Below are 27,575 nucleotides of genomic sequence, written 5' to 3'. Positions count from 1 at the left end.
GATGATAAAAATTTTGGTGGTCATCGGTTGAAGCAAAGTGGATAAAATAATAAATAAAGTCTATCATCTGACAGCCTCAGCATCAATTCCAATTTCTAAAGACGGTGAAAATAGCGCCATCTGGTGGCCAGAAAGCACGTCTCATTCTACTTGCTAAATATTGTTGTAATTCTAAAGTTGAAATGAATGTTCTGTGTCGGAAAAAAAGAAAGTGAAAAATACAAAAAAAACATATTATATTCTGTGTTGGTACAAAATAAAAATGAAATAAATACACCACAGTGTCTCCGTGGTGAAGGCATATATAACCTAATAATGATAGTGATGCAAATAACCTAACTGTGATGCAGGCTGCAAAATCTGATGCAGAGGAGGAGGGAATATCACCTACTTGGCGGAGGTCTGCACTTTTCTAGTTTTAAGTGTTATCCATGAAACCCATGAAGCAGAGTGTGATAGTAAATGAAGGGTCTTTGGATTTTGGACGGTTGGTTGGAGAAAATAAGCAAATTTTAGATGTCACTCTAAGTTCAGGAAAATTGTGAAGAGCATTTATTATTATTTTTTTTTTAACAATTTTTTGACATTTTATAGACTGAACACTTGATCAGTTAATCGTGAAAATAATCAGAGTAGTCCATACTGAAAATTATTGTTAGTTGCAGTCCTAATTTACATGCATGCACCCTCCTAATGCAGACAGTGCAAGAGCTTCAGACAGCCTTTCAGTCATTACAAACCGCTCTGCTGAGTTTAAAATTGATTTTAAATGCTCAGAAAATGAAGTTTATGGTCTTCTCAATGCTTGAGGATTTTAGCATCTTCACGTCTGATGGTAAATTAATTGAACAAGTGTCTTCATCAAGTACTTGGGTACATGGATAGATGACACGCTTTCATTTAATATTGCAGCATATAATTGCTGCTCTAGTTAGGAAGCTTAAAGTGAAGGTTGGCTTTTATTTTAGAAATAAGTCTTGTTTTACTTTCAGTGCTAAGATTGTCTGTGATTCAGTGACATACTGTATATGCATGCAACCTCCTCCATTTTACGCAGCCTTGATTCAGTGTACCATGCATCTCTACGTTTTATTACAAATGCAAAGTCACTTACTCATCACTGCATTCTCATTGCATTCTCATGCATTTTGCAAGTTGGACATCACTGACCATTCACAGACAACAGCACTGGTATATTTTTATCTATTAAACAATAGTGGTCAAACTTCCAGCCAACCTTTGCTCCCTTCTGTGTGTCAGCTCTGGTAGTTACCAGCTACACTCCTCCAGGTGGTTGCTTTTTTAATGAATCCTGGATTTTAGATTTAGATTTAGATTTAGAATTTTTAGAATTAGAAACACTTGTTATTGACTGACTTTTAAGGCCTAATACTAAGTAATCATGGGTTTGCTTGTATCCAGAGGACAACCAGGGCTTCAACACTTACGAGAAGAGTTTCCTGGACCAGAAGGCGACCCCGGGCCACAGCTCTCTGAGGAGGACAGCTCTGGACAGGTTCGCCTTGATCTCCGCCAACAGCTTCGTGGCCTCTCGGTCCAACCGGTCAGCATAAGGCAGCAGTCCATTATACACAATCTCCTTCTGAGGGATAAACCCCGCCGTGTCCCCATCCACAGTCATATCCCACTGATGGTCTGGTCACTTTTCTGCAATGCGTAAAAAGGTAAAGAAAACCTGTTCCTCTTTCTCTAATGAATGCTGTGGCGTCTGAGAAGTTTAAAGGGCATAATCCTGTGTGTCCAGAGACCAGGCGGAAGGCAGGCAGGCGATCACAGGGGAAAGTGTGTCACGCTAATTGAGCTGTGCAAAGCCCTGAGCGCGCGCAGGGGCCGGTTTTGCTCTGACCTGCACCAGGCGCTGCGTCATCTCTCACTTCACACCTTACCAGTACAAGTGGAGGGGGATGGTGGGGGGGCTTGTGCACTCACAGTGATGGCTACCCCACAGGTTGCTAGAAAGGGTAGTACTCTATGGTCACGCTTTGATTTCAGCATCAGTAAGAGAGCAGGCTTTGATAAATATAAAAAGCTTTCATGTGTAGGCTTTGGGTAGGGGGCAACCTGGAAGGCATGACTGTGGACTACAAATCCCAGAGGCGCTAGCTGCGTGTGTGCTGCAAGCTAATCTGCAGAATAATAGGATGATCTGATAACTGGATTAATGCCCCTCTCATGTTCTACTGACCCACTGTGGCTGTTATTGGGACAGACACGGAGCATTAGTGAATCAGCATATATCTGTCTGTCAAGCAGCTAGAGCAAGAAAACACATGTCTGTATGATTTGGCTGCACGCAACAGAAACATTTAATTATTTGTACACCTAAATGTGCAATTAAAATACATCCCTGACAAGAAGTCCCACTCATGATATCTAACCTTGCTGTCTTATGACACCTTTTTCTGCGAACTTCTCTATTCTTGCGTTACTGTGCACCCTTCCATGTAAATCCTTTTACTTTAAGCCCATGTAATTCTCTGACCACTGCATGCTTAGGAGTGCTATGGCAATTGCAGGATATTGTCTGGCCTGCCTAGCAAATAAGGTTGCTGCTCACAGCGGAGGGCTTAGAGCATAATGCAAAAGCCCCTTGAGATGTCTGGTCTGGTTACTTTCAAAGAAATGGGCCAATTGCTGCAACTCCACCTTGGCCTTTCTTAAGCCGCCTGATTGCATAAAGTGTTCTCAGCCCTGCCTCGATCTCACCAGTGGTCTTCTGGAGGTCAAACAGCCCATGATAGCCCTGAAACCTGTCATCAGTTCCTGGCTTAGGTGTAGGTTTTAGGTGGAATGCAGGGGACACGCCCCCCCCTCGATATTTAGAACATGTGCATATATATGTGTGTATATATATATATATATATATTTAGAGAGAGAGAGAGAGAGAGAGAGAGAGATGGATAGACTTACCTTAAAAGTTCATTGAATAGCCCGGGCTATTATTTGTTTTAATCACTGATATCAACTATATATGGGAAATACAATCAAATTGTTTATTTAAACTGGTATGAATATTACTTGTATAAAAGTTAGACTTCAGATAATATATCAGTTATGAAGCATTCACTTGATTTAACTCCAACAGACAACGCATCAGAGAGACAGTGAGTTACGGCACTCGGGGATTACAGCAACCGGCATCCTGACACAACACCACTTCATCCTGTTAAAACAATACTCACAACTTGGATTAATTTTTATGAAAAACCCTTTTGAATCTTACGGACTCAAGGAATATGAATAACTTATAAGGTAATCGAGGAATGGACACATTATTTGAGGTAGCCAGCAATCTGCTTTCATACATCCGAAGAACGCCTATTTAAAGAACTTAAAAGAACTGTTTGACAACCAGACCAGGCGTCTAATTGAGACAGGCCTTTCTTTGTCAAAATGTGTAGCCACACCAGGCTAGTAAAAGGGACCGGGCATTTAAATGAAAGTCTGAATATATTGAACAAAACTTGAATATATGGAATGAAATTCCAAGTATATTGAATGAAAGTCTGAATATATGGAATGATATATATATATATATATGTATTTATAGATAGATAGGTATGAATATTACTTGTATAAAAGTTAGACTTCAGATAATATATCAGTTATGAAGCATTCACTTGATTTAACTCCAACAGACAACGCATCAGAGAGACAGTGAGTTACGGCACTCGGGGATTACAGCAACCGGCATCCTGACACAACACCACTTCATCCTGTTAAAACAATACTCACAACTTGGATTAATTTTTATGAAAAACCCTTTTGAATCTTACGGACTCAAGGAATATGAATAACTTATAAGGTAATCGAGGAATGGACACATTATTTGAGGTAGCCAGCAATCTGCTTTCATACATCCGAAGAACGCCTATTTAAAGAACTTAAAAGAACTGTTTGACAACCAGACCAGGCGTCTAATTGAGACAGGCCTTTCTTTGTCAAAATGTGTAGCCACACCAGGCTAGTAAAAGGGACCGGGCATTTAAATGAAAGTCTGAATATATTGAACAAAACTTGAATATATGGAATGAAATTCCAAGTATATTGAATGAAAGTCTGAATATATGGAATGATATATATATATATATGTATTTATAGATAGATAGACTGATAGATTGGGGGGGACACATCCTCCCTAATATTCAAATATGCTCAGAATGTCACCCTCGATATATTAATAAAACTAGAATGGTTAAGATACTATAAGATAAAATATGATACGCTGTATGTTTATTGTCAGTTTACGCTGAAATTCATTTTGCATCCTCAGACATCTCAAGAAGTTCACACACAAATTTGACATACAATTACACAAACAGCACACATCACATAATATCCTCAGATTCAGATCTTAAATAGCAGCACACTAATTTTGGTTTAGCGACAGGATAGACTGATGTATAACACTGTTGATTGTTCAGTGTGTGCACTTTTCCTGTCTGGCCTTCAATCATAGGCTGGCTCCTTAAAATAGCACTCTGCCATCAAAACTGTGAGAAGAGCCTGGTCTCACTCTGAAGTCCTCAAAATCAGACGCTTGGGCAATGACTTGCAGAGTCAGAAACCAATGAGAAAGGCGTCCTTTAATGTCGGCATGATTGCCGTTATAGTTTAATGACACGCGGTGGCGTCAGGGGGAAACGTGGTGGGACAAGGACGAAACTTAAGGTGGTGAAATTCCGACTGGGGCAGTCAGGTGGGAGTGGTGGTGGATGGGTCTAACAAACACTGACTTTCACCCGAGAGAGTGGTGTTCAAGTCCTGTAAGACTGTAAAGCCAAATCCTACTCTTTTTCCTAAACCCAACCATGTGTTTTTGTTGTTGAAGGAAAAAAATTCCGGTGTTCTACTGGCATAGTGCATTTATTTTGAAAGAGGACAATGCATCTAACAGGCAGAACTTGACACGGTGTCACAGAACATCAACAACCAACACACAGGGTGCCTTGCATGTCATATGTGGACGTGGACAGGCCATGACCAAATGTCAATATGTGGCGAGGTTGGAGCGAGAGTGTGTTGGTGAGAACCCCTCATCTAAGATGTTTGTTTAAAAATGCTCTCAATGGTCACTTTAGCTGTGAAGTTTCTAAAACTTTCTCCTGGGGGTGATTTCCGTCAACCACCCTTGAGGGTTCGCAGAAGGTGTAGATTGAAAATGGTCCCCGCCAAAGTTAAATAGGTGATTACAGCCCTGAACAGTGTCATGAGACAGCGAGCAAGGTGCCCTCTTTGAAACTATTTACTCTATAAAAACAGGGGAAGACTGACAGCCACAGACTTTAAGAGAGATCCCAGAACAGAATGTGCCTTCCACAGGGCATATCAGTCCAAGAATGTCACTCTGGACTTTGCCAAGCAATCTCGCCCAAGTCCTTACCTTTTATATCCCTCAGATCGTATTACTTTTGGGGTTTTTCTTCTCCTCAGAGCAGTGACAGCACCTGCTTTCAACGTCTCCACTACTGAACCACTTCCAGGATGGAAACATGGTGCCTGTCCTCATTTGTTCTTGGTTGTGATGTTTCTGTGTATCTGGATATAGAGAGGTTGTGTGTTTGTATGGGCACAGGCGCTTGCGTGTGTGTGCGTGCATGTGTGCACACATCTGCGGGATTCATTATTCCACAAGTGGAGTCTACAGATGGAAAATGTGATTCAGGATGATGATGATGCCTCTTTGACACAGCAGGGAGAAGACCAAACAGAGAGGGGGGGGGGGGGAGGAGGAGGGAGGAAAGGAGGAAAGTGATGGAGGAAAAAGAGAGAGCGGGAGAAAGGAAAGAGAGATGATGGTCCCAATGGGAGTAGATGTTTTTGTATTCCATCAGCTTGCTCATCTTTACTTCACGATCCTCTGCAGGCATCAAGAAAAATCAGCCCTAAGAACACACATGCACACACACACACACACACACACACACACAAACATACCAAGTCTCTCATTTTCACCAGAGATTAACGGTGATGCCAGTTTTCTCGCTCCTAAAATATTGGAAAAACTCGGGCAGCCAATAAGTGTGTGTATGTGTGTATCGATGTGTGAGTGCACGATTTTGTGTGTGTGTCTCAGTTTGGAGAGTGAAGAGTGTAAATGATGTGTCTGGGAAACCTGCATCGAGACACACACACACACACACACACACACACACACACACACACACACACACACAAGTTCCTTCCATCCAGCTGGGTTTCTCGCTGGGAGATATGCAGCCCAGTTCATCGCCAGACAGACGGGTAATATATGGCTCCCGCTCCTGCCTCACACACACACACACACACACATGCACACACACACACACACACACACACACACACATGCACATGCACACACTCACTCACACACACACACACACACACACACACACACACTCAAACAAATACATAGCCACACAGAAGTTTCTACAGAACTAACAGAGCTGTCTTCATGTTTTCACTCAGATTTCACTCTCACCAACCTGACGGACAACAAAGTACTGAGGAAGTTGTATTGATAAGCCCTGACCCAGTGTGAAGGAAACAAGGAGACAAGAGAATTAAGAAGAAGACGAGGAGACACACATTCCATCACAGCCCCTGTGGAGCTGCAGCGGGGACGAGCCTACCAGCCGTGATTTCTAATCGTGGAGAAAGGCTGAACAGCGAGGAGTACGCAGGTATGCATGGTTAATTCCCTCTTTATCATCTTCTTCTTCTTCTTCTCCTATCTCTTCAGCAGCAGTCCTGCTTGTATGGTGCAGTGGTGGAGCAGTATAGGTGCTTTATTTCATGGTGGCTGCATATGTGATTTATGTGTGAACAGGAATGAGTCCGCAGAGAGGTTTCCCCTTGCTTTTGATATTCCTCTATGCATCAGCTGTGTGCGCAGGTACCACACATGTGCAGACACAAACACAGTGCATTCCAATACAGTCTATTCACCTTGTTTTCTTCGCAAGTATGAAATGTAGCACAGGACATATGTTGTGGCTCATCTGCAGGTGTGGGCGGTGCAAAGGTCAACAATGTGTCGTCAGAGGTCTGTCGTCATCCGTGTGAAGAGCTGGTGGGCTTGCTGACAGAGATCCAAGGCTTGCGTATTGTGACCAGCAACCTGTTGGAAGACCTGGATAGAGTAGTAAGACACATAAATACGTGTATGCACATGGATTATCTGCATGTTGGTGATTGTTTGTTGTGTTAAACTCTCGGATCCAGTGTTTATTTTGATAGGGCATGAGCAACAAATTGTAAAAAATGGTGTCTACTTTCTTTTAAAATCATTTTTACATACATTAAAATGCCCGGTTAAAGATGTTAAAGAGGACCTATAATGCTAATTTGGGGATTCGTGCTTGGGTTTAGGGTTTTAACTAGAACGTGTTTACATTTTATTTTCCTCATACTGTCTGTGCTGGAACACCTGTATTCAACCTCTGTCTCAAACACTTGTTTAGTGCCTTTGCCCTCCTGGAAAAAAAGCTGCTCTGATTGGTCAGCATCTCTGGGTCTTCTGTATCTTGGCGTCTCTGCACCATTATTGCAGCTAGGGAAATTACTTAAATGGTGAATAGTGGCCCTTTTTAGTGTAAAAAAAACAAAAAAAACCAAGAAAAGCTTCTAACCCATAATCAGAGGAATACGATCTGAAATCTGGGAGAAATTTACAACATCAGCAACCAGGATTACAGGTTTACCTGATGTTAGCATGCACCTACAAGAACATTAGCAGTGTACTTACAGCCAGGGAATGACTGTAACAGAAATTAGCACCTCTTTCTACTGTTAAAAAACACCAGTAAAATCTTCTAAACCAAAAATCTTTTCAACCACACATCTTCCAGCAGGAACATGATCCGAAATCTGGGAGAAATTAACAACATCAGCAACCAAGATTAAGTTTGCCTGATGTTAGCATGTCGCTACATGTACATTAGCAGAGTGACTGTATGTTAGCAGAGTGACCACTGAGTATAGTGGCACTTTCTATCCTTTAAGCTTCAAAACACAACTTAACCTTTTTCTAGCAGGAGCATGATCTGAAATCTAGGAGAAATGTACAACACCAGCAACCAGGATTACAGGTTTACCTTATGCTAGCATGCAGCTACATGAACATTAGCAGCGTACTTACAGCCATGAAATGACTGTAACAGAAATTAGCACCTCTTTCTACTGTTAAAACATCACCAATAAAATCTTCTAAACCAAAAGTCATTTCAACTAAACATTTTCCAATAGGAAAATGATCTGAAATAGGGGAGAAATTAACAACATCAGTGACCAAGAGCACAGGTTTGCCTGATGTTAGCATGTAGTTACATGTATGTTAGCAGAGTGACTGTAACTGACTATAGTGGCACTTTCTATCCTGCAAGCTTCAAAACACAACTCAACATGTTCCAGCAGGACCATGATCCAAAATCTGCAAGACATTTACAACATCAGCAACCAGAATTACAGGTTTCTCTGATGTTAGCATGCACCTACATGAATGTTAGCAATGTACTTGCAGCTGGGGAATGACTGTAACAAAGAAATCACAAATACAATCCTCTAAACCAAAAATCCTTTCAACCAGACATGTTCCAGCAGGAATTTGATCTGAAATCAGGGAGAAATTAATAATATCAGCAACCAAGATCACAGGTTTCCTTGACATTAGCATGTAGCTACATGTAGCAGTGTATTTGCAGCTGCGGAATGACTTCAGTTGAGCATAGTTGCACTTTTTATCACAAAAAAAAAATAAAAAAAAAATCAACAATTATAGCTTATAAACATGACCTGATATGTTATAGGAGGAATACGATCCAAAATCCGGGAGAAATTTACAACATTAGCAACTAAGATTACAGGTTTGCCTGACGTTAGCATGCACTTGCATGAACAATAGCAGTAAGTAAGTGTATTTACTTAGAGAATAGCAACACTTCTACTTCACCAACATTAAATTAAATTAAATTCTTAAATCAAAAACTTTTCAACCATTAATGTTCCAGTGGGAATATGATCCAAAATCTGGGATAAATTAACAACATCAGCAACCAAAATTACAGGTTTGCCTGACATTAGCATGTAGCTACATGTAGCAGTGTACTTGCAGCCGTAGATGACCATGTAAAGAAATCCAGCACACTATGACATCATACTTTAACCAGAGTAGAAAAAACTGTGAGAAGTCTGAGGTTTTGGCTCACATGATAACTTAAACATAAGTTCACTTCCTTATTAGAAACACTGGCCACATTTAATATGAACAACCTTCATTGTAACATTATCTACATGTGACAAAATTGGTGAAAGCATAATAGGTCCCCTTTAAATGTGACATTTCAACACCAGTGAAACATTTCAAAATTAATACTGGCTCTTTTGTTGTGATAAGAATAAATAAATTGTGGACAACACTGACTAAGTCTACCAGCCTCTGCACTTACATTGAATGTGACGGGGTTTGGTTTTTGGGGAAATCTGTGTGACAAAACCAACAGAGAGTAGCTCTTCTGCCAATGTAAATGGAACAAGCAGCAACATCCCTTTTTACTGGCAGGAAGCGCTGTGGTTTGTGGTCAATGCCCTACTAATTTTTTGGGGGGAAAAAAAACCATGCAGAAAGAATACCATCAGTGTTAAAGTATTGGCTGGTGATCAACTCAACCACCATTGTAGCCTACTTTAACAGGTCTCTGCGCACTAATACAGGGTAACGTTAAAGAAAAGAGAGAAATATATGTTTTTTATTATGATTTTAATGTTTTGAAAATGCTATATGTATGTTTTTGTATTCTCAGGCAAAAGAAAATGAAGAGATGCGGATATTTCTGGCTGAGCTGAGCAACAGCAGCAGCAGCAGCAGCAGCTGGAGCAACAGCAGCAACTGGAGCAGCAACTGGCGTGGCAGCAACTGGCGAAGCAGCAACTGGCGGAGCAGCAACTGGAGCAGCAGCAGTGGCCATGGCGATGGCAATGATGGCAACAGCGATGATATCAACTCGCGCGGCAGCAACTGGCGCAGCAGCAACAGCAGCAGCAGCAGCAGTAGCAGCAGTGGCCATGGCGATGGCAATGATGGCAACAGTGATGATATCAACTGGCGTGGCAGCAACTGGCGTGGCAGCAACTGGCGCAGCAGCAACTGGCGCAGCAGCCACTGGAGCAGCAACAGCAGCAGCAGCAGTAGCAGCAGTGGCCATGGTGATGGCAATGATGGCAACAGTGATGATATCAACTGGCGCAGCAGCAACTGGCGCAGCAGACACTGGAGCAGCAACAGCAGCAGCAGCAGTAGTAGCAGTGGCCATGGCGACGGCAGTGATGGCAACAGCGATGATATCAATGATCTTGACAGAGGCAGAGACGAAGAGGTGTGGTGTATGCAGGACGGACGAGTGTATGAGCACGGGGAGGATTGGGATGTTGACAGCTGCACCTCCTGTGTTTGCAAGGTTAGTTGTGAAAAAGTGTTATGTAACTATAATCTGAAATATTAGCAGTGAGGTGTTTCCTGGGAGAGTGCCATGCACGTCTGTCTTCTGTCATGGAAAGACAGCCTGACCATCACACACATCATCTAGTGTGGATGGTTGATCATTTACACTGCAGTTACTTCAGTAATTCCATTTTGAATTAAAGCCTAGAGCAGTTTTGAAGTCCAAGTAAAGTCTCAAGTTCTTGCGACTTGAACAAGGCTCAAGTCCAAGTTTCTTTTTGATATTTAGTTTATTTTATTTAAGTACACAACATTTCTGAATTTGTACTTGGCTACTGAAACACTTGGATTATCCAAGACTTAACTTTAAAGACTTGAGTCAAAACTAGACCTGACTTGAGACTTGAAAGCCACAACATGGAGTCTCAAGTTCTGACTCCGACTTAAGATCATGAAACCAAAAGAGTCCAAAAATAATTTAAACGAGAAGATTGACACTACTCTAATATCACAGCCAGGAGACCGTTAGCTTAGTTTGGCATGAAAATTGTTTCTCTTGAAAGGTTGGAAAAATCTGCCTGAAAGCACCTCTAAAGCTCACTATATCTGTTTTGTTCTGTCTGTACAAATAGCGAAATACAGAAATGACAAGTTTTGCTGCAGCTTCATATTTAAAGGGACAGTTGATGCCAAACATACATATTTTCCTCTTACCTGTAGTGCTGTGTATCAGTCTAGACTGTTTGCTGTGAGTTGCCGAGTGTTGGAGATATTGGTCATAGAGATGTCTGCCTTCTCTCAAAAATATGGATGGAACTAGATAACACTAGGAACTATTTTTTTTCTACCAAACTACACCCACCAACAGTATCACTGCGCAGAGGGAAGCATGCATCTATTCATCTACAAGAGGCTCATGCTTGTGAAAGCAGGAGATGTAAACATTAACAAAATCCTCTTTAGTTGAACTGTAATGTCAACTAGCTGTATATGTATGGGACAAGATTTTGGTATTAAAAGGATTCTGGTTTCCGTTTGTAGTCCGAGTAGTATTGACCAATCACGTTTGATCAGCAGGTAAGCAGTCCATGTGAAGAGGCGGAATGCATTGGCCAAAATTCCAATCTGGGAACCCATCAGCTATATCTGATGATGTTTAAGCTTTATAGTAGCATTTCTTTCTTTCTTTTGCCTTTAGTTTATCTGCATTCATACGCAGATATCTCTTCATGGAGATTAACTGACATTAACAAGCACACAGAGAGAAAGTCTTGGCCCGGATATCTGCTTGCATCACCGGATCCCCTGAAATATCGGCTGCTTATCGTCATCAGACCTATAGCTGATGGGTTCCAAGATTGGCTCACTGGTGCTAGGTGAGCTATCAGTAAATGCACGCTTCCGTCTGCACTGTGATACGGTTGGCGGGTGTAGTTTGGTAGAAAGAAAATAGTTCCTACATGAAATTGCTCACAACGAGGTCTGTGGATTATCTTGAGAACCCAGGTCAGGATTTCTGGAGAGAAACATTGCTGGTGAGTTTTTCAAATATTGAACTTAGCGTCAAGCTCAGCTAACATCACAGCTACATCAGCTGATCTCAAACAGCCCAATCAACTGATGGAGCAGCTGAATGATAGAAGGGAGTCAGCTGATAGATCACATGATTCCTTTCTATGCAACCAATTGGAGAATCTCATTCAGGGCACCATATTTAAACTGCTCTGGCCTGCCTACTGTTGCTGCTTTCTCTGCAAGCTGTGTTGCAACCCACCTCCACCCAGCTCCTCCTTTTCATGCTGTGTCTGACTTATTAATGTCATTTGTGTTTGTCATTGATGCTGCTCTGTTCTGTTCCTGGGGAGTCTTTGCTGCTGCTCTCCCTGCCTTAGGCTTTCCATGTAGGCGCATGGAAGGGCAGGGAGGTTTGCTCTCTCTGCCTTAAGGCTTTCCTTGTGTGCACGTGGAAGGGCCGAGAGATGTGCTCTCTCTGCCTTAAGGCTTTCCTCCTTTGCATGTGGAAGGGCAAACCAACACATTCTCACTCCAACCTTGTCACATATTGATGTTTGGTCATAGACTTTCCATGTCCATATATGACATGCAAGGTACCCTGGATGCTTTGGTTGTTGACCTTCCTGGACACCGTATCAGCTTCTTTCAAGATACACTAATTTTTACATGCAAGCTCTTTCAAAATAAACGCACTATGTTGATACAACACCACGTATTGACATTTTATCCCCTTCAACGTCAAAAACACAGTTAGCCTTAGGAAAAAAGAATAAGGTTTGGCTTGAGAATCTTACGGGATGAGAACACCGCTCTCTCAGGTGAAAGTTGGTGTTTGTTGGACCCATCCACCACCCCTCCCCCTCGCCCCAGTCAGGCTTTCGGTTCATCCTTGTCCTGCTGCATTTCCCCCCTGTCGCCGCTGGGCACTGTTAAACTATAACGGCAACTGGCCGGGTGTCATGCCAATGTTAAAGGATGCCTTTTTTCGTTGGTTTCTGATGCCACAAGTCGCTGCCCAAGCACCAGGTTTCGACGACTTCAGAGTGAGACCGGGCTCGGCAAAGAGGTGTGCTCTCACGTACGCACGTGGAAGAGGCTTTCTGCGTAGGCCTAGGAAAGGCTGAGAGGCCCCAGAACAGAGCCATACCGCCAAATTTGAAATGCAAATCGAAATAAAGTTTTTTTTTGACTAAAGTGGTCCTGACTGAAGTATTTTCGTGCTGCTTTGAGCACCACAAGCCAAGTGCCATCTAGTTCCATTATATTCCAAAGAGGGCAGACATCTCTACAGCCAATATCTCCAACACTCGGCAACTGACACCAAAACAAACTACACTGATAAATAGCATAATTAGGTATGAGGAAAAATGTGTTTTTGATTTTGGGAACTGTCCCTTTAACAGACAGATCTGAGAATGGTTTCAATCACCTCATCTGACTCTTTGCAAAAATTCGAATAAACATATTTTTCAAAATTCCTTTAAAGTGTACTAACCAGTTACTGTAAATTTCGCTTGTACCCAATGTGGTTTCATTTATCTCCAGAGTTGCCTTTGGTATACTCCTATATTTCATGCTTTCTTCATCCTCTCTGAGTCTGTTTTTCCTTATAAAGTATCATTAGTTTTATCGAGGATGGATTGAGGGAGCAGCCAGACTTATTGTGAGTCATGACAGCATACCATTCCTCTGCGAGGACTGGCATTTAGCAAAACATCTGGCTCTGGCTCTGGCTCTGGCTCACATGGCTTGACTAATAACATTGTTTAAAAATGCTGAATTTATGTCTATCTTCCTCGTCTTGTGTAGGATGGAAAGGTGGTGTGTCATCAGGTGTCTTGCCCTCCTGTATCCTGCATCTATCCATCCTTTATCGACGATAAGTGCTGTCCTGTGTGTCTCAGTGAGTTCGATTTGTCTGCAGCTATAATTAAAGGTCGAAAATGTATGTTAAGGTTACAAATATACCAACAGTTTGTGTATGTATATAAAGATAATGAGGATGGCTGGTCCCCTTGGTCTGAGTGGACCCACTGCTCTGTCACCTGTGGACGTGGAGGGCAGCAGAGGGGACGATCCTGCAATGGCATCATGCCGTCCTGTGCTGGCCCGTCAGTCCAGACCCGCAGCTGCATGCTGATGAAATGTGACCGCAAGGGTAGGGCATCACTCAGCATGTCTAATCTGTCACATGTCTTCATTTAATTTAGTTTTTGTGATTGATTGGCGGGTCCAAGAGAACAAATTGAATATTCCAGCAAAGAGCAAAAAGCACGGAACTTCAGATAAATGGATTTTAGAGATTGTAATCATAATTGGAAACACGTTGTATTTCTGTAAATGTATACACAGTGCGGAGCCGCGGTGGTGGTCTGTGTTGAAGACTTTTCCAGGCTACTGCACAAAGAGAAGGACCGTTTTACAATCTTTATGTGCTTGTGTCATGTCTAGTGCGTGCTGAAGGGAACTGGGGCCTTTGGTCTCCCTGGTCCGCGTGTACAACCACATGTGGAGAAGGCGACATCACACGGGTCCGTCTCTGTAACAACCCTCCACCACAGAAGGGGGGCAGAGGGTGCACAGGCAGCGCCAGGGAGACACAACCTTGCAACAATACACTCTGCCCCGGTGAGTACACAAATACACAAGCAGGCTGCCCTGTGGAACGTAGACGGCTCACAGGAAAATGATGTATTTGTGTGTAGTTGCTGGAGGCTGGACGAGCTGGACTGAATGGTCACTGTGCTCGGAGTCGTGCGGTGGAGGTCTTACGAGTCGTCAGCGGGAGTGTTTGAACCCTGCCCCTCAGCACGGTGGGAAGCCTTGTGCTGGAGACGCTGTGGACTATGAAGCATGTAACAAACAGCCATGTCCTATAGGTAAACCTGTCTACATATCTCAGGCTATTGGTGCGTCTTAACTGTGTGAGCAGATATTACCCCATAAGTAGGCTCAGCTTCACATCTGCATGTGAGCCTTATTCCTTTTTATTGGATGCAACATATTTTCAAACAACAGAGGATTAAAAAGTAATATCCTTCAGCGTTTATGCTGCCTTTATTTAATTATTGAAGCTTAGGACAGAACTGACAAATCATTCAAGTATGAATTTCCTTAAAGGAATACTTAATCTCCAAAATGGTCATTTGTATACCAATTACTTTACCTTAAATGTGTGAGGAAAATGTTTTTCGTGAATGCCTCCATATTAAACAAAGACTCCGAAAACAGAGAAAATTCTTGATGAATTCTGAGAAGGAGTGCTGCCATCACTCACCCACACTCGTCACACCCTGGACAATGAATGAGCTGAGAGACGGGATTTTAATGGAGTGTACGAGCAGAGTCAAATGTACGTGCTATGTCCATGAGTGAGACTGTTCAGGCAGACATTTTAACGTTTAGCGAAGGTGCGTGTGTTTGGGACGTACTCAGCTTACACCTGGATAACTTGGATTGTACTGTTCAAGGTTTATGAGTTTGTAAATGAATGTTTGATATAGTATTGCTGCTAAACATGGCCCACTTTCACTCCAATTTATCAAGAATTCTCTCCATTTTTGAAATCGTTGTACACTGTAGAGGCATGCAATTAAAACATTATGTCATCTTCATAAATTAATCGTCACACAGGGTGAGTAATTGATGTACAAATGATCACTTTGGGTGACAAGAATTAATTTAGTTGCCACTAATAACACTATTTATCTTGGACTATTTGCTTTTTATGTAAAAGACTCACTGCCTTTATATGCATATGTTTTTTCAGACATATGTTTGCTTTCAAATCCATGTTTTCCTGGAGTGGAGTGCACGTCGTATAGCGATGGATCATGGTATTGTGGACGTTGTCCGTTGGGTTTAAAAGGCAATGGCACTCACTGTGAAGATGAAAATGAGGTAATAACAGCACATTTATGTTCACGTTCGACATCATCTTTGACATGTATGGTGACACTTAAAGGGACAGTTCACTCCAAAATCAAAAACACATATTTTTCCTCTTACCTGTCGTGGTATTTATAAATCTAGATTGTTGGAGAATCTAGAGTGTTGGAGATGTCTGCCTTCTCTTGCGTATAATGGAACTAGATGGTACTTCGCTTGTGGTGCTCAAAGTGGCAAAAAAATCTGGTGATGCAGTTCAGTAGGAAAAAAATAGTTCCTGAAACTGCTTGCAACAAGGTCAGTAGATTATCTTGAGTTAACAGGTCATGATTTCTTGAAAAAGACATTGCTGTTAAATTCTTTTCTACAATTTGAGCGCCACAAGCCGAGTGACATCTAGTTCCATTACATTCAAGATAAGCAAGACATCTCTATGGCCAATATCTCCAGCACTCAGCACCTCACACCAATGCAGTCTAGATCAGTGGTTCCCAAATGGTGGGTCACAGTCTAAAAGTGGGTCCTGAGTCCATTCTGAGTGGACTATAAGTGATTTGCGAATGTGTCAAGTTTGTAAAATACACACTTTATTTTGAAGTACAGTGAATTTCCTGCACAGAGCTTTTACTTTGAAGTGCCATTCCCTGCTGTAGAGTGAGTGACTAACAGACAGCTCCATTACAGAGACAGTGGCATGGCCAAATGCAAGTATGACACAGCATTTGGGAACCATTGATTCTAGGTTGATAAATATCCCCACAGGTAAATCATGTATTTTAATATTTGGGTGAACTGTCCTTTAAAATGAGTTTTACACTCTCCAGATCCTCAAAGTTTCTCCTGTGTCATCACCTTTGCACATCACACAGGCTGTACAAGCTATAATTGGTCAGAGTTTAACCTTCAGGCTGTAACTGAAGCCGCTGTGATCAGCTAATCAGACAGTAGCCATCTCGAGAGGAGTAGATGTTGTGTAGTCTGACCCCGTACACCTCACCTGTCAAACCTTTGTATCCACTGTTAGTGTTTGATATGCTGAACATGGTTAATCCCTCTATCTCTGCAGTGTGAAGTGGAGAGTGTTTGTGTCACAGAGTGTGTAAACACAGACCCTGGCTTCTACTGTCTGCCCTGTCCTCCTCGCTATAAAGGCACTCAGCCGTTTGGCCTTGGACTGCAGGAAGCCCTGGAAACCAGACAGGCACGTGTTGTTGTCTTTATTTTAAACAATATGAATTTAATTATTTATCATTTGGATCCCCATTGGTCACTAGCAGGGTAGCAGCTACTCTTCCTGGGCTCCACACAAGCAATCATTACATCATAATGTAAAACAAATATAGAATTAAAAATCCAAGAAACAAAACAAAAAAAACACAAAAAAATGTTGTTGAATAAACGTTTGCCTTTGTATGAGCTACTCTCAACGCATTAAACTAAATCACTTTTTGTGTCCTCAAATGTTTGGTTTGGTTGTAGGTGTGTGAGCCTTACAATCCTTGCAAAGACAACACACACACCTGCCACAAGTATGCCGAGTGTATCTACCTGGGCCTGGCGTCTGAGGTGTTGTTCAAGTGTGTGTGCGCCATCGGGTTTGCGGGCGATGGCTTCCTGTGTGGAGAAGACTCTGATCTGGATGGCTGGCCCAACTACAGATTACCCTGCAAGCAGAATGCAACCTATCACTGTCATAGGGTAAAATAATAATGGAAAATGTCATCTGATTGGCTGGCAGTGTTCTGATCGGACGGGTTTCGCTAAACTGAGTTGTGATTGGCTGCAGGATAATTGCCCCATGATACCAAACTCTGGACAGGAAGACCTGGACAAAGACGGACAGGGAGACGCCTGTGATCCTGATGACGACAATGATGACATCATAGATGAGAGGGTGAGACATGGAGTAATGTTGTGGATGCCATGACAGAAAGCTTCACCTGTGTGTGCGTATGAACTAATGTGTGTGTTCGGTGTAGGACAACTGCCCGCTGGTGTACAACCCTCGGCAGTTTGATTCTGACAGAGATGGGGTCGGAGACCGCTGTGACAACTGTCCGTTTGATAGCAACCCGCTGCAGACAGACACTGATGACGACGGAGAGGGAGACGCCTGCAGCATTGACATTGATGGAGATGGTAGGAGCTGGAAACCAGGCCTGGAACATGACCAATTATTTCAGTCTTTTTAGAGAGCTCCATTATCATGAAATGGGTAGCGCTACTAAAATTTTCACTTTTAGATTTCCATGCGGTCCCATGAGAGATAACGTGTTCTATGTATCCACATTAAAATCAAAGAGAAACTTAGCACAACGGTTTAGCTAACGTCTCAGATTTAGAAAATGTATTTGAACCAGTTGTTTTCTGTGGTGCTTAACCTCAACCCAGCCATATCCTAACCCCAACCAGTTATTTCTTTCGTGCCTAGCCATGACCTTGTCAAGCACAAATTGGAGGACGACTCACAAAGCAGACTCACAGACTCAGATAAAAGTTCAGGGTCTTCAATCAAGATGTGGGATCTGAGACGAGACAATGGTTACCAAAATAAAACAGGAAACACAGGGATGACAAATGAACATGAATCTAGGTAGCTTGACGGGTCATGACCAGGCCTGGGATTTCGTCATTTTAGGGGCAAGGCCAATTTTCAATTTTTTGAGGGCAGCAAAGCCATAAAATAAAACAATGATTTTAAGTCCACGTTCATAATGAATTTAAGGACTAACGATGTGTAACTATCTGTGAAATGAATAAATAAAACAAGCTCAAGTAATAATAATGAGTATAATAAGTAATGTGATTAATGTGATTTATTTAATAGCACTAATAAACCCAATGTGTTTTAAATATAGAACTACCAGGTTCATGTATTTATAAGCAAACTATCTTAAATAATAGGCCTAAATATTTTTTGAGTGTACATGATAAACTGATTCACTGAACAAGATTGGCTTACAATTAGCCTATTTTTGATGTGCTGTTAGATAGCTAACAAACAAACAAACTACAGCAGGGCTATTCATTTAGGCTACTATTTCAACTGGGCCACATTTCAAAACCAGATAATGTCGACAGGCCGCATTTTTAGCAGCGTGATCATAGGTTTCACTTCCTCCATCATTATCCTCTAAACTCTAGTTGACAACTGTAGAATTCACTTCTATCAACCAAAATATTTTCAGATTGAGGTCCATAAGCAAAATCTGCTCAGACGGGGCTCCATGACCTAATGTGTATTGATTTAGGAGTCCTTGACGTGAAGGAGGTGTAGAATCATTGTTCTAGAGGACATAATTACTTGATTTTCTCTTGAAAAAGGAGAATAAATTCTATAGTAATGAGCACTACAGGCTGGGACCAGGATCAATTCAAAGTGGATTCAGTGCTGAGTTAGTCTTTAAATATGGATCGAATTACATTTGTCCAAACATGATTTATGTTGATTGTTTTGTTTTTATGTGTAATAAAAGAGAAAAAGCCACAAGACATGCAATTCATCTGCTCTGTGTGTGCGTGTGCGTATGTTTGTGTGTGCGTCTCTTTCTCTTAGAGATTCTGAATGACCATGACAACTGTCCCTTAGTCTACAACACTGACCAGAGGGACACCGACCTGGATGGTGTTGGAGACCAGTGTGACAACTGTCCCCTTCTACACAACCCTCTGCAGGTTCCTGAAAAACACAAATGCTTAAAAGTGCACATGTGTCTGGTGCTGTTGCCTTGCAGAACATCTGGTTTGGGGGTGCACATTTCTAACAGGGATCCAACAAAGCCATTCTAACAATTTATTTGTGGCAATCAATCTGGTGGATGGATTATTGTTTTTTCAATACATGAAAAGGAAAACTTGGAAGTCTGTGCAGGGAGTGGGAGTGCTGGTGGAGGTAAAACAGAGCATGGAGACTTGTGATTTAATACTATTTTAATATATATATTTTATGTGTGTGTGTGTGTGTGTGTTTGCAGCTCGACTCTGATAGTGACCTAGTGGGGGACATGTGTGACAACAATGAGGACATCGATGAGGATGGCCACCAAAACTCTCTAGACAACTGTCCGTACATCGCCAATAGCAACCAGGCTGACCATGACAACGACGGGAGGGGAGACGCCTGTGACCATGATGACGACAACGACGGGATCCCCGACGACCGGGACAACTGCAGACTTGTGCCCAACAGGGACCAGAGGGACTCTGATGGTCGGTGTTGCTACTGTTTTTCTAAATTTTTTGTTGGCCTCAAAGAAAGAAAAACACCTGTATTAACTACTGAAAATTAATCAGTAGGACTGATAGTGTCTCTAATGTCACGATACAGATGTGAACAAATGCTGATTGTCACATGGGGAAGATATTTTGTAGGATTTATGATAAATGGATTTTGCAGTCATGCAGTAAAACAGTTTAGTATATTTCCAGTGATCCAGGTCATGTTAATGTTGGACATCAACATAAACAGTTTACGGCTCTCAGCCGTGGGATTAATCATAAATAAAAGATTCTTAAATCTATCCACCATCACACGGGACTTTCTCACTGCTTTTACACGTCGTCTCTTACACTCTTTTTTCTCCTTCTTGGCAAAAATGATTCAAGGAAATAGCATCGTTGCATTCTTTCTCCTTATTCCTCCCATCTGCAGGTGATGGGAGTGGAGATGCCTGCTTTGATGACTTTGACAATGACAGTATTCCAGATGCGCTGGATCCATGCCCGCTGAACCAGGATATTGGGTCTACAGACTTCAGGAAGTTTCAGGTTGTTTTGTTGGACCCTAAAGGCACCACACAGTCTGACCCTCTCTGGGTGATCCGCAGCCAAGGCACCGAGCTGCTGCAGACGGCCAACTCAGACCCTGGCATCGCTTTAGGTGACGTTAACTGTTAAAAAAAAAAAAAACTTAACCCATAAAAAGTATAATACATTGATATTAATATCTACTTGTTTAAACAGGATATGACAAGTTCAGCGCGGTGGACTTCAGTGTGACATTTTATGTAAATACCAACCGAGATGACGACTACGCAGGCATTGTGTTCGCCTACCAGTCCAGTCGACGCTTCTACGTTGTCATGTGGAAACAGGTGAGGTTTGAATGTTGACTTTAACGTTGATGATAACTACTATCTATGGAAGCCCATTCCCAATAGTGTGAAAAAAACTGGAGGTCATTATAGTGAGAAACTTTCTTGAAATAATGAGTTAGTAACTCAGGATAATGAGTTAGTGTTTCAAAATAATGGAAACCTTCTCAAAATAATTTCAATCAGGAGAAACAGAAGAATAAAGTAAAGATAATATCTAATACAGAATATGAGTGTACAGATTAATAGATTATTTGTGCTGATTAAGGCACACCAGGACATCAGAGGGAGATATTTTATGATCGAGGGACATCTGAGAGGCAGCAGGATAAATCCCCCCCATCGAGTCCAGACACTGACTATTTTTGAAATACTAATTCATAAACTAACTCATTATTGTGAGAAAGCATCTCATTATTTTGATACGAAGTCATGTACTACTGTATGAACATAAACGTAACCTTCACTCTCCACATTCTGTCTTTCTATGAGAGCAGGTGTCTCAGGCCTACTGGGAGAAAAAGCCCTCCAAAGCCTTTGGCACAGCGGGAGTCTCGATCAAACTGGTCAACTCCGCCACAGGACCCGGGGAGTATCTACGCAATGCCCTGTGGCACACTGGAAACACCCGACACCAGGCACGAAACAGTGACTTTATGTCTTTGTCTTTTTATATTCTGCTTGTCATAAATCACACTAAATCCTTTATTAGAACAGATAAACCTTCACTAAAATAACCTTGAACGCTGGCACAGTAAAGATCAGTTACTCAAGCCCAATTTTCTTTCTCCACCCTGACATCTGTGTGTGTGTGTGTGTGTGTGTGTGTGTGTGTGTTTCAGGTCAGAACATTGTGGCATGATCCCAATAAAATTGGCTGGAAGGACTACACAGCTTACCGCATGCACCTTATCCACAGACCCAAGACTGGGTTCATCAGGTACAAATACTCTCATCATATGAAGTGTCATTTTTTATCACTGGGGGATCCAACAGTGGCTAGATTTATTCATGACCTCATAATATCCAGCATCTTGGCTGAATTTATATTTTCAGTTTGAGCTGTCAAACCACAGCTGGATCATGGAAATCACCTAACTTTTAAAGATATGTGGACCTCCCAAGTGGAGATGGCTCAACATTAGCAGTAACCTTTACATTTTAATTTACAGTTAAAGCTGGGGTAGGCAGTTTTATTTGGGCGTCACTGGGCAAAAATCTCATAGTACCTTTCACTAGGGACGTCCCGATCCAGCTTTTTCACTTTCGATCCGATACCGATGTTACAGTCTTGAGTTTTGGCCGATACCGATACTGATCTGATCCAAGCGCGTAGTCATGTCATGTCAGTCATGTTAGAAAAGGTTTGATCAAGCAATATTACTCTAACAAGAACAACTACTTAATCGGGTTAGTTAGAATGATCCACAACAGTTGGTATGAGAAACTGACCCGTTTATTGTTAACAGGGTTAAATAAACAAACTTTAAACTTGAACATTAACATTAAATAAAAAATATAGCTGGTTTGCTTTGGCTGCTTTGGCCCCTTAATAAATAGAAAATAAATCAACACAAGAAATCTTTAAAATGTCTAACACTGAAATTAAAATAGCAGCAAGACTCCACACACTTATGCTTTGGCCCCCCAACAAAAAATTAACACCATAAGACATTGTTGACATTTAACAAACAATGCAACCTTTCCTTTTCAGTTATTTTTGTAGTTTCAGTGCCAGCCTGGTGCTGCTGTTTCCTGTGTGTCTGCATGCTGGCCTGGTGGATTGATAGTAAGTGCTGGAGCGAATCACTGGAATGGACTGCTTGAACTGCGGAGCGCTGGGCTGGCCACAAAACCTGGATGGGACTCCATGGAAAACTGGATCGGCATTTTTCCATGCAGTCCGATCTGATGCCGATGCACATTTTTTGCTAATATTGGCAGCCGATATGAATCGGGACATCCCTACCTTTCACCATATTGTAATTCAAGTAGACTAAGAGAAAACTGGAGTCCTGCACCTCATCTTGGCTCTGTTTTAGGCATTAGAAAATTTAGCCTGTGATGGGAGACTTTGGCCAATCACAGGTCATTTCAGAGAGAGGTTGTTCCTACTGGCTGTTCTACAAATGCAGATACACATGCATGTCCATTTGGTGAAAGCCTGATTCAGTGGTGGAGAATCCTGCAAATAAAGTTGCTATTCCAGCATTGGCAACAACTGCCTACACTGCAAAGCAGTCCAACAAAGGTAGAGAGTCTAGAAGACAGTCTAAAGATAAACAAAATGAAAAATATGCTAGCGAAGCGTTTCAAAGATGGAGAGAAAATTGTGCTAACAGTTTAGCTTCCTGCTAACCAGAGCCAAAGGCCCTGGCTAGATCCTTGAATCACAGTGTGTCCTCTTTCTCACTCTCCAGCACTACAGACCAGCTCACTAGGAAGAGAGTAGGCCACAGCTGTGGAGATGGATGCCTAGTAACCCACATCCAGCCAGTGCAAACCCCAGTGTAAGGGGAACAGGCAGCCTGACTCACTGCAGGATCAGCAAACTTTCTGTTGCTGTTGTTACACAAGTTACTCCAGTGCTGGGGTTTGTACTGGCTGAAACTGAACCACTCACCCGCCACCTAAAGGAGCTGCTGTCTGCTCTCCTATTGGCAAAGCAGTCCACAGCAACGTGGAGTGAGGTAGAGGGACTGTGGGGTGGCTAGCAAGCTAATTCTTGTCAATGACGTCAATGACCTAATGTGTCAAAACAGTAAGGTAGTATCTAGAATTAATGAGTTAGTTACTAAAGATAATGAGTTAGTATTTCAAAATCATGAAATAAATTCCCCAAAAAATCCCCCAAAAATGTGCCAGTATCGGCAAAGTATTTCAGAGATGGAGGGAAAGTGTTGCTAATAACTTAGCCTTCTGCTAACCAGAGCCAAAGGCCACAGCTGCAGCTTCAAGTTCATGTTTATGTTGCTAACGTTAGCTTGATCCTCAAAATCACAGTGCGTCCTCTGCCTCACTCCCCACCGCTACAGACCACCTCGCCAGGAGGAGAGTGGGCACCAGTTCTGAAGACAGATGCCTATTCAGAGGTGGTAGCGACCCAAATCCAGCCAGCGCAAACCCCAATTCCAGGAAAACATCAGCACAGGAACTTTCTGTTGCTGCTGTTACACAATGTTTGCACTGGCTGAAATTGAGCCACTACAGCTGCCTTTCAAAGGAGCTGCTGTCTGCTGTCCTGCAGGCAAGGCAGTCCACAGCAACATGGAGTGAGGTGGAGTTACTGTATGAAGCGTGTGCATATGCCCTCGGTCATGTGGTGGGAAGGGCTTAGGTCAGAGGGTCACTTTTTTTAATCCTTTTCCACAAACTGTCTACCCCAGCTTTAAAACATATTTGATATTACTGGCTTGGCTTTTGGAGGAATAGTGTTTTAGCCCATTTACTATAAATCATTTACACATAATTTTCCTGTTTTGTTTTAAGACTTGTGAACATAATTTCTGTGAAAGTAACATTACTGATATGAACAAATTTAGTGCAGGTCTGCTTTTACAGCTACTAATGTGAAGCTGTGTTACATCAGCAACAGTAAACACTTGAGATCACCAATCAATTTAAAGCAGGCTTTACTGTAACTGACTAAACTCAAACACTAAAGCACACCACTGTAAAGTAAATGTGATTTATATGAAATGGGATAAAACATGCCAGAAGCACTGGTTTGGTTCTCTAAATCAAACATTTGGGGCTCAGTCAGTACCAGATCAGCTAATGTGGGTTTTAGTGGAGCAGCAATCTGCTGAATAACTTCTTAAATTGTGAGAATCACATTCAGTGGCACTTTTTTGAAGAAAATATCACCCACAGATGTGCTTGCACTCGAGGATATCATCAATCTCCAAGAGTTATTTTATGATAACAGCGTAATTCACTTCCTTTGTTGTACCCGGTTCTCCTCAACCTGCCACATCTACTTTTACTTAGTTGTACTTCACACTAATGGACTTAAAAAAAAGATGGCAGTGAGTTCTCTGAGCTTTGTGCTGTTTATGTGCAGATGGAGAGTGTATAGTGAGATTTTCAAGCTGAAAAAAAAAACTGAAGGGAAAGAGATGTGCCTGGCCCAGTTGTTGAATGATAAAAATAATCTTAAAGAAGGCTATCTCAGAAGATGCAAGCAATGGCTGTGTTGCATTCTGGGTACTGAATGATTGTAGGAGGACTGTGCTTATTGAATGTGAGACTGAAAAGAGGCTCCTGCTCTTTGATTGTGAAGGACAGACATGCATTGATATTTTGCATAGCTGCTACGAAGCTCTGCTGTAACCGTTTTAAATATAGCTGCATTTGACGTCACGTCCTCCCTTTTGCTTAAGAATAAATGGTCAAATATGGAGCAGGGAGAAAAATACAAAAAGAAATACTTCAATGTACTTAGATACTCTGCAAAAAAAAACCACGCAATTGAGTTATCTGCAGGTACGTATAGTAAAATGTGGTCTGCATCAATGTTAAAACACATAATAAATGCTGTGTATGACGTAGTTAGCTTTCTTGTGTTGCAGGGTGGTGGTGTACGAGGGCAGGGAGATTTTATCTGACTCGGGGGCGGTGTACGACCACACCCTGGCTGGAGGCAGACTGGGACTGTTTGTCTTCTCTCAGGAACACGTCCTCTTCTCAGACCTCAGATACGAGTGCAGAGGTAAGATATCCTGTCTAAACATCTGTCCTGACTTCTGATCAGCGGTGGAAGAGGTGCTCAGATGCTTCATTCAAAGGGGGGACTTCTGTATTTGTCAACCTGGACCCTGTTTTCCCATGTTTTTGTCTTTAAATAACAAATGGAGACAGCAATCTTTGAAATTGGTCCAGTATTGAGCGAGAGGGTAGTAGCGTGTATAGAGCCACGACGTTTTCATGTCTTACTGGGTGACTTAAGGGTTTATTTAAAACAAACCAGACTTTAAATAAAGTGTGTTTTACTATGATAAAATTAATATTTATTTAAATTGGGTGTGGTGGCTTTTGGTGTCGCGATTTCAGGGTTGCTTTTGGTTAAACAAAAAGGATCTTACTCTTTAGCAAAAATGTCTATGTCTGTTAGAATTCTTTCCTTAATGTTGTCAGACACTTCTGATGACACTCTGAGTCTGTCGGTGGCAAAAACATGCACTTTTAGTTAATGTAAATTGACGACATGAACATGCCCTGAGTGGCTACATTGGAGTCTGTTTCACAGCTGCTGGCTGCAGCACTCTCGCTCAATACTTGACCAGTCTCTAAAGAAAGCCCTGTTTCCACCAAACACTTTCAGTATGGTACCTTTGGAACCAACAGTAGCCCTTCAGACATGGTACCTAGACCCTAGAGTTTCCACCACAAACAGTACTCTTAAATGTGGGCGGGGTTGTTGTCACTCACTGCTCCGTCCAGCACTCACTGTATTTCCTCATTACCGGTGACACAGATGGAAGTCTGCACCTCGTTTATCGTCCACAGAACGAGGCTGCACACAGAAAATGGCAAAAATGGGGACAGTATGGAACGGGTCCATTGGTACCATCCACAATGTTTCACTGTGGAAACAGAAAAAAAGCGTACCTAACTGAACTGAATCGTACTGCTTGGTGGAAACGGGGCTTAAAATTGTTCCCATGAGTCACTATGGGGCAAAAACATGGGGAAATTGAGTCCACTTTGGAAAATACAAAAGTCCTACATTCAAAACCCTAACAAGGTTTTAAAAAAAATGTAGGCTACTACCAAATGTTTGGACTTTTCTCTGATAGTTGCTTTATTCTGAACTATTAATCCAACCTCTTTTGGCCTCAGACTGTTATTTAACTGAAAACATCTGAACAGTTAAGAGGGGAAATCTCTCTTTGTTGGCAGTGATAGCACCTCATATCTGAAATGTGATAAGAGGCCTTAACTGAACATGTTTCGTATGAGGTAACAAGCCAAAAAGGTTGGGAACCACTGGTTTAATCTTTGACACTGTGTTGTCTAAATCAGTAACTACAACTACACCTGACAAATGGATGTAGGGGAGTAAAGAAATATTTCCTCCTGAATTCTAGTGGAGCGGTAGTATAAAGCAGTATGATGTGGAAATACTCAAGTACAGTATTCCACACCACCACCTCATCGATGCCTCGGTACTCTGCATTTGTAAATTTAGTTCCTCTTAAAAAACCCATGTCTCTGTCATATCCGTGACCTATTTTCCTTTATTTCTTTCCTCAGATAACTGAATATTTTGGGTGAGATATCTAGGAAACTCTTCAACAACCCACCGGAGATCCACATTAATTTCAGAGAATCGTAACACAACAGAGAGAGACAGAGACAAATCTATCTAGCAGCTTTTTATGCAACGGTATTGATTTCAGGCTGTACATCACAATCGCTGTATATAACTGTAAGAGACCCAGACAGCATCTCTAATGGCTGTGCCTTCTTGTTGCTTTTTTCATTTGCTTTTTTTTTTGCTCATGGTTGTAAATAATTATTTATTGTCAGATGTTGGATATGAAGGGAGGAGATGGGAGGATACACTGATGATGGAGTAAACAGAGAAGCACTTGGCAAATGTCTGGTGCTAACTTATCAATAAAACACTTTTTTTCCCA

General features: G+C 41.9%; 2 protein-coding genes across 3 annotated transcripts in view; one reads left to right on the top strand and one right to left on the bottom strand.

The window, feature by feature from the left end:
* Positions 1-1,661, bottom strand: part of LOC125881168 (proteasome activator complex subunit 4B-like) — a 61,000-nt gene extending 59,339 nt beyond the window's left edge. The window contains exon 1 of the mRNA XM_049564199.1: positions 1,449-1,661. Coding sequence (XP_049420156.1) covers positions 1,449-1,642 — 194 coding nt within the window. The 5' untranslated portion in view covers positions 1,643-1,661. The remainder of the gene's footprint in view (positions 1-1,448) is intronic.
* Positions 1,558-27,575, top strand: LOC125881072 (thrombospondin-2-like). 2 transcript variants are annotated; one of them, XM_049564020.1, is made up of 22 exons: positions 1,558-1,685; positions 6,469-6,683; positions 6,830-6,895; positions 7,008-7,144; positions 9,801-10,454; positions 13,763-13,856; positions 13,947-14,111; positions 14,405-14,581; positions 14,659-14,832; positions 15,723-15,853; positions 16,908-17,042; positions 17,321-17,539; positions 17,628-17,735; positions 17,821-17,980; positions 19,398-19,516; positions 19,816-20,050; positions 20,493-20,720; positions 20,804-20,934; positions 21,432-21,572; positions 21,777-21,874; positions 25,506-25,645; positions 27,190-27,575. In XM_049564020.1, the coding sequence occupies exons 3-22, from the start codon at positions 6,832-6,834 to the stop codon at positions 27,195-27,197; spliced, it is 3,318 nt and encodes a 1,105-aa protein (XP_049419977.1). In that variant the 5' UTR covers positions 1,558-1,685; positions 6,469-6,683; positions 6,830-6,831; the 3' UTR covers positions 27,198-27,575. The 2 variants fall into 2 exon arrangements, with proteins under 2 accessions (XP_049419977.1, XP_049419976.1); XM_049564019.1 differs by lacking the exon at positions 27,190-27,575 and having other exon boundaries at positions 25,506-26,090.

Source organism: Epinephelus fuscoguttatus, linkage group LG20 (genome assembly GCF_011397635.1).
Source record: "Epinephelus fuscoguttatus linkage group LG20, E.fuscoguttatus.final_Chr_v1".
Lineage (NCBI taxonomy): Eukaryota > Metazoa > Chordata > Actinopteri > Perciformes > Serranidae > Epinephelus > Epinephelus fuscoguttatus.
Note: the sequence above shows the minus strand (reverse complement) of the source record. Positions and strands in the feature narration are given on the sequence as shown.